This window comes from Colias eurytheme, chromosome 20 (genome assembly GCF_061535395.1).
Source record: "Colias eurytheme isolate Ceu_HAF_F1 chromosome 20, ilColEury1 Martin Lab GWU primary, whole genome shotgun sequence".
NCBI classification, from domain to species: Eukaryota; Metazoa; Arthropoda; class Insecta; order Lepidoptera; family Pieridae; genus Colias; species Colias eurytheme.
In genome coordinates, this window is record NC_142999.1 from 9,442,712 (window position 1) to 9,449,869 (window position 7,158).

Sequence of the window (7,158 nt, forward strand, 5' to 3'; positions counted from 1 at the left end):
CGCTATCAATCTTACAATCACTATAAATACAAATACCAACTATCTGTCCGTACATTGTTATAACAGCGCTAGGGGCATTAGCGACCCCCACAATTTTAAACAAACAGACATTACTGGAAGGTAGTAACAGTGCAGTGTTTTTTTTTGAGGATTTTTTTTTGCATAGATAAAAAATCATATCGGTGTTTTGTGATTTCAGACCGCCTGGCATCATGGCTTTTAGGGCTGTTCTGTTTTGTTTATGTAAGTTTTTTATTTATTTTTATGTTAATTAGGTAACTATATTTAAATATTGTTGTAAATTATTTCGATTTATTATTTGAAAATTTGAATTTTTTTTTCATAATTGTGAATTAATAGTCAGACAGATTTAATTATTTAGTTCATTTAATATTTAAAATTCTTTAGATTTTAAATTGGAATTAAAAATATCACTAATTTGCTAATGAATATTATTATTATTATTAGCAATCCTTAAAGGTTTTAATATAATTGATTTTCTTATTAAAATTTCATATTTATTATTTATTTTCGTAATAATTTAAAATGCTCAATTTCCATTCATATCATAAATTGAGGGAAAATTGATAAGACGATAAAATAAGATAATAACTATTTAATTAATGATCAATAGACAGTAACAAAAACCTAAATGAATAATTTTTTGATTCGCTTTTACGAATCAGTAAGTACATAGAAATAGAGAAAGATCTCTGCGTAAAAAAATAAAATAATAATTTTATATTAACTAAACCTTTTTTTTTATGTAAATAATAGAAAAAAATCGATCATGAGGTCAGAGGTGAGTTTTTCACCCGCGTTATTCGGGGTATCGTGATGACGCCTCACCACTAAGTCACCCATGATCCCAATTTTCATTCTGCCAATTCATTCATTTAAGATTATCTAATACCTAATTGTTACTACAACAAAATCTCACATCAAAGTTACGTACAACAAAATAATAAATCAAACAAAAAGTATATTACAAAATGATTACAATTGCTTACTAATTACGCGTAAACACGTAAACAGATAGCATGATAAATACAAATATTTGTGCGTAACATTTATATAAGTTTCAGTTATGTATTGGAATCCCCAGTATTTCCTTACTTCCGTTCATAAAACGTAATTTTCAGCACTATCGCTTTTACGCAATTATATTTTATATTATTGATAACTAATAAATTATTTAACACCAATAATAGCATAATACAATCATTTTAATATAATTACTTGTAATAATATATGAGGAATGTATAATGTATTCAAATTTAAATGGTTGAATGCTGTGGTTGAATGCGTTGAGATATAAATTTAAATTTATTCTTATTTATATTGATTATTATTTCGCTCTGGCGGTTCACGGAGTTGGTCAGGCATCTGCCCCGGATTGGCGTGAAAGGATGCGGGTTCGAGTCCCGCCTCGTGATCGAATTTTTTTCTATTCGTTATAAATTTATAATTCATAATTCTTTATTTACGTTAAACATGGTATTTTTAGATGTTACATTTTTACTTATAGTAGGTACAACATGTTTAGCCGTCATTAAAAAACAGCATGCAAATTTTATAATTTTATATAAAACAATGGGTCCAATTAAATTATCAAATGTTAATTACAAAATTATTACTTATATCATATAATTAATTATATCTATAAAGCATTTGAATGCCATAAAACCAAAAATATCAAATGCGTTGAGATGATTAATTTAGTTAGTATATTTTTAGAGGAAGGAAAATCTCATGTTCAAAGACATGGTTGTAATCGTATATCAATGGCAGTATAATATATCATATTATATTGTAGGACGTAGGTCATTGACAACAATTTCCCTGGCATTGGTGAAAATTTACAGTGAAAATTATAGTTCAATCAACTTTAGTATAGGTTACAACCAGTTCTATGAATCGTACGCGTGGTAGGAATTAACCTACCCAATTCTCATATTATATCTAACATGAATAGGATTTAATAATAAACCTAGTACTTAATTGAAAAAGGTTTTTTTTTTAAACTCATCACATTTTGAGAACTTTTAAGTTAGGGGTTGCTAGAAACTGATGGGTTTATTTTCCATGCAATGCTTTTTTGGTCGCAAAAATGGAAATATTACGAAATTTAAAACAATTTTAAGACATTATACCTATAGTAACGTTAGTTACTACAAACTGCTAAAGAAAGCTTGTAATAATACGGTAATTTTATGTTATATACTTACCCACAGAAAATACATTCATATAAATTTGCGGTTACGTTCTATTCTAATAAGTAATCCATGGAATGCCATTATATTCCAGGTGCCGCATCACTAGCAACAGCCGCTCCCGCCAAACGTGACTCCCAAAGAGCTGAATATGATTACGAGTACGAGAACTCCGCCCAATCCCAGCAGCCAGCCGAATCAAATCATTATGACGCTTATATCCAAGACGTAAAAGCCGCTACTTCTGGCGACGGCAGCAAAAAGGGCTTCAGCAGAGGCAGCGGCCTGCGAACGATAGCTGTAGGATCAGCTAATCAAGCGAAAACAGCGCTCGGCAATCAGCAGGCCGCTGCCTATCAAGCGGCGTATGTGGCTAAAAACACGTTAGCGCAATCAGCGGCTCAGTCTAGTGCGACAGCGCAAGCAGCGCTTGCTGGGAAGCAGGTGATCCTGTCGGGATTGGAGCAGCAAGTCAGAGATGCCAAGGTAGCGCTGCAAGGGGAAGAAATGCAGTTGCAACAAGCTAAGAGAGCTGCACAATCCGCAGCGCAAGCCGCCCAACAGGCTATGCATCAGGTATGACTACTTTCTTATTTTTTACCTTTTTTATGATTGACACAAATTACCGTAGATCATAGACGTTTTCCAATTTATCTAAAAATATGACGAAAATGATTAAAAAATAGTCATATAGGTACGGTAGAGCCTTCTTACCTATTGCCTTCTACGGATTTACCTTTTCGATAAGGTTCTTCCGGGACTCTGGGTTTTATATATTTTTACTGTCTTTAAATTTTTTAACAATTTGAAAAAAAAAGTATACCTACTTATGATTAAGTACCTAGTTACTTAATTAAAAATCTTAGTATTGCGAAAAAATATTGGAAAAAACTAGCAAACTCTTTCAGTGAACCAAAAAATTAATAAATTCGCCGTGAAACGCAATTATCTTAATGTTGAAAGTTGCAATCGAACGCCAAAATTAATTTTTGATTTAGATATGCCAATAATGATACCAATCAGATAAAAAAGTATTCAATTATAGTCGAGGAAGAAATATATTAAAAAAAATGTGTGCGTGTACTAGTGTACACACGTAAGAAGTGAAACTTCTTTATGACCTTATTTTTCAAAAAATAATTTACTATCTGCAACTTTACAGAAATACGTCAATCACGCGTGTAAGGGATAAAAACAAGATGGCGCGTAACGGAAAAATGTTGCACTAAATTTTTTTCCAACCCCGATAAAGAAGTTTCGCTTCAAAAACTTTACCAAAAAGAGTTGCCCGTTGTAAATGTTATCAAAATAGTTAACAGTTTGTATCACACAACATTTTAATTTCGATTTCTTTCACAAATAAACCTAAATTAGGCAATCCAAATATAAATTGACAATGGACTAATTTAGTTGTCACTTGGGAGCAAAAAGCGATTTTTTACCGGCATCCAACGCAATTATTCAGAAATACAGTTACGTAGAACCGTTTGCGTAATTTATCACAACTAAATTAAAAAAACGTACAAGACATTTGCATTGAAGTCGAGCTTGTTGTAATTAGCTAATTGCAAAAGTTATAACAAATAATATATGGCGATTGATATAAAAGCACACGACCACAGATATTTTTGTTCAAACTTTCGTAAAATTTTGCATGTGCCTGAGTGCCTTTCCGCTTAAAATAAATTGACACTTTCTTTTAAGATTCGTGGCGTATTCTTTTAGAAGGATGCCAAAACCATCAAGACACAATATAATTAATTCATTAAATTAAAAATATTATTAAATAACTGCTTTTTACATAATTTTATATACTTACAATAAGTAGACAAATCGAAAAATGTTAAATCAATTCTTTATGTACTTTACCCTAAAAGATGTTCGTGTAGCTTTGGTTTGTACATTTATGCACATTTCCAATCTATTAAGTACCTATCTATTCTTCAAAGAATAATAAAACACAGATAGTCTAAACAAAATCAATCAATTTCATCCATGAATAAGTACTGGATAAGGCAAACATTTCGACACAATGTTGCGATACTCAGGTGAATTTACTCAACGCTTTTCATCTTATTGTAGTAATATTCCGTAAGATCTATCGCTTGAAATGAACTATGTATTTAGCAGACTTATTGCTTTTCATAAATTACCTATAACTTTTTGGAACCTGCTCTCCAAATGTTATCAAAAAATTATATATTGTTTAAATAAGATGTACAAGTTAAAAGTTTGACTATCGAGCTTTTGCCACCTTTTGCGTTCAACCAGGTTGCAATAAATAAAAAAGTACCTAATTAATATGTACATCGTACGTATACTTATCAAAATTTGTTTAACAGTTTTGCCTACTTGAACGACAACCATCAAAATTAGTCGAGCGATTTGATAACAATTAAATTAATTATGAGTTATGATTATGTAGTGTCCTGTGTCATGGAACTCATAATATTAGCCAGTTAGCACACATTCTTAATTTTTATGTTAAAAACATCAAATATTCTCCAGGAAAAATTAATAAAGAGAATAATTTTCTATAAAATTACATGGTGACGTAACTTCTTTGCACTGCCACGCTCATAGGCCACGCTCCACTTACTGCCCATGACACTGGACTTCTTTTATTCTATACTTGTCAATAGGTCAGTTTATTTCACATCGAAAGTGAATTGAAAAAGTAACTGACCTTTCTCTGTGCTTATTTGATAAAGTTGTATTTAAAATTTGAGATTTTCGGATATTGAATTTTCCGAATTTTCTTCCGTTCATCATATTTTTTATATTCATATATTTTCTTTCATTTCAGTATGACCAGATGAAAGAATTATATTTAGGTAGAACATTTTTATACTTATATATTAACAATAAGAGTAATTTCACATCTGCTTACAAAAAGCAAAAGATTTTTTTCAAGTTATAACTACAATTTGAAGATTCAAAACAAATCTTATTAAATTAAAATTTCTAACAAATAATGAATATATCTTCCTCAAGAAAATAAGAATAGAGCACAGCACTTTTTCTTTTTAGATTGCCAATTTTCCTCGATGAAAATAACAAAATTCTTAACCTTAGGTAACTACACATCTTCGATATAATAATATTATTTTTTTACACATTTATATATGTATAAACAAACCAACAGGTAAACGTGATCCAAGCCGCGCTAAACGCAGCACAAGCAACATCAGAGAATGCGAACGAAGCGGCCTCGCAAGCGGCGGGCGAGTTGGGCGCGCAGACAGCTATGGTCGGAGCGGCGCGGCATCGGTTGAGCACGCTGCAGGAGCAGCTCAAGGGAGTCAGGATTGATTTCGAGGCAACACAGGCTGCGGCTAGGAAGGCGCAGGTAAGGGTTGATGTTTTGTTTTATTTACCGACCTGATAAATGATGATTCTATGTGTGTTTCCGTGTTTAAAATCGGTCATTTAATGTAATGTAGATCAGTGTTATTTGTGAATGAAAACATTTGCAAAAATTTGTTTTAGAGCGTAGGTATAGAAGGTAGTTTTTAAGATTAATAACTCAAGCCCCGGAATCACAGACACAATAGAAAATCTATTGTGTCGTGGACCAATCGGGCCGTTCAGGGCTCATGGTTCTAGACGACTTTTTTTATATAAAATTCACGTATGGTTCGATTAAACAATGTTTAAATTGTTTAAACAGGGTTGGATGACAATGGCTCCGATGTTTATTATAGAAGATATCAAAATATCGGTGAAATTTTAAGTTCACTATGTAAATTATCTGATATCAAATAAAGTACTTGTTGACCGACAAACCTTTTATATTTTCTTCCTTCCATAATTTCTAAAAAACTAAAATTATTAGGACAACTCTATATTTTCAATTAATCAAAAAATTCGATGTATAGTAACATCGCATTCTCTACCATCTTAATCTCATTTCTTTTCTTCATCTTCCTTTTATGTGGGTTTTGTTTCTAAAAACAACATCTTAAACTTGTAAAGTTAACCTCCCGCTTATAACTACGTGTCACGTGTGTCTTATTACAAATTATATTCTTATCACACATATACAATTATCTTCCCGCGTGCATAAAATTGTAACAAACAAAAAATTTCCATTCACAGGCGGCTGCTCAACAAGCGCAAGCGAACGCAGCCGAAGCAGCCGCCAAAGCAGCTGCCGCGGGCCTCGCGCAGCACAGCGACTCATCCCACGAAGGTACGAGCAGCGAGGAGTACAAGCGACAGCCTGAAAGCCAGGACTACTACCAGGCGGAATACCAGCACCAGTAGATTAGGGGTTACAAGGGGTTTGTAGGAAGGGGTTTACAGAAATCTCGTAGAGGTAGCTGGTAACTCCAGAATGCCGGAATACGTATTACTGGTGTCTAGGTTAACTGTTTAGGGGTTAACTCGTGTTAATAACTTGATGAATAAATAGTAGCATTAAAAGGCAATAGATGGCACCTTAATTAACCAAGTGACAAATTAATATCTCGAAGACATTTTAAGCAATAATCCAATGCAAATGCACCCCGAAAAGTTTTATAACACAAAGAGTAATTTATTTTTGCAATAGCTGGTTTTGCAGTTGAACCAGTCACTAACCCATGTAAAACAATAGTATTTATAATAATAATTTAAAATCAATTTTAAATACTTTGAACTACTGTTTTTGTGTAAGCCTAGACATCAGATTTAGTAGTAAAATAAATTGTTAGATATTGAAAAAGGTAGAAATAACGCTATATTTATTAAGATACTGCCTTTTACAATATCAGCAATTACACCTAGTTGTAAATAAAGAGCTAGCTAGATAGTTGAGTTCTATTTAATACTTATTGTGATATATTTTTATACTTCGTTTTTATAACCTAGATTTTAAGGGTGACCATGTAAACAGGAATTTTTGGGATACCTACTAACATATTTTTAACTACACTGACCTGCAAAATTTTTAATTTAATCATAT

At 32.1% G+C, this 7,158-nt stretch overlaps 1 protein-coding gene across 1 annotated transcript; it reads left to right on the forward strand.

The window, feature by feature from the left end:
• Positions 1 to 10: 10 nt before the first annotated feature.
• Positions 11 to 6,593, forward strand: LOC149899863 (uncharacterized). The gene is made up of 5 exons (XM_090113485.1): positions 11 to 120; positions 200 to 243; positions 2,308 to 2,789; positions 5,359 to 5,562; positions 6,312 to 6,593. Exons 2-5 carry the CDS (start codon positions 213 to 215, stop codon positions 6,477 to 6,479), a joined length of 885 nt encoding a protein of 294 aa, XP_089969611.1. The 5' UTR covers positions 11 to 120; positions 200 to 212; the 3' UTR covers positions 6,480 to 6,593.
• The last annotated feature ends 565 nt before the right edge of the window (positions 6,594 to 7,158 follow it).

Coding starts and splice junctions, on each gene's coding strand:
- LOC149899863 (XM_090113485.1), top strand. CDS start 213: ATGGCTTTTAGGGCTGTTCTGTTTTGTTTAT. Junction 2,790..5,358: donor CCCAACAGGCTATGCATCAG/GTATGACTACTT, acceptor ACAAACCAACAG/GTAAACGTGATCCAAGCCGC. Junction 5,563..6,311: donor CTGCGGCTAGGAAGGCGCAG/GTAAGGGTTGAT, acceptor TTCCATTCACAG/GCGGCTGCTCAACAAGCGCA.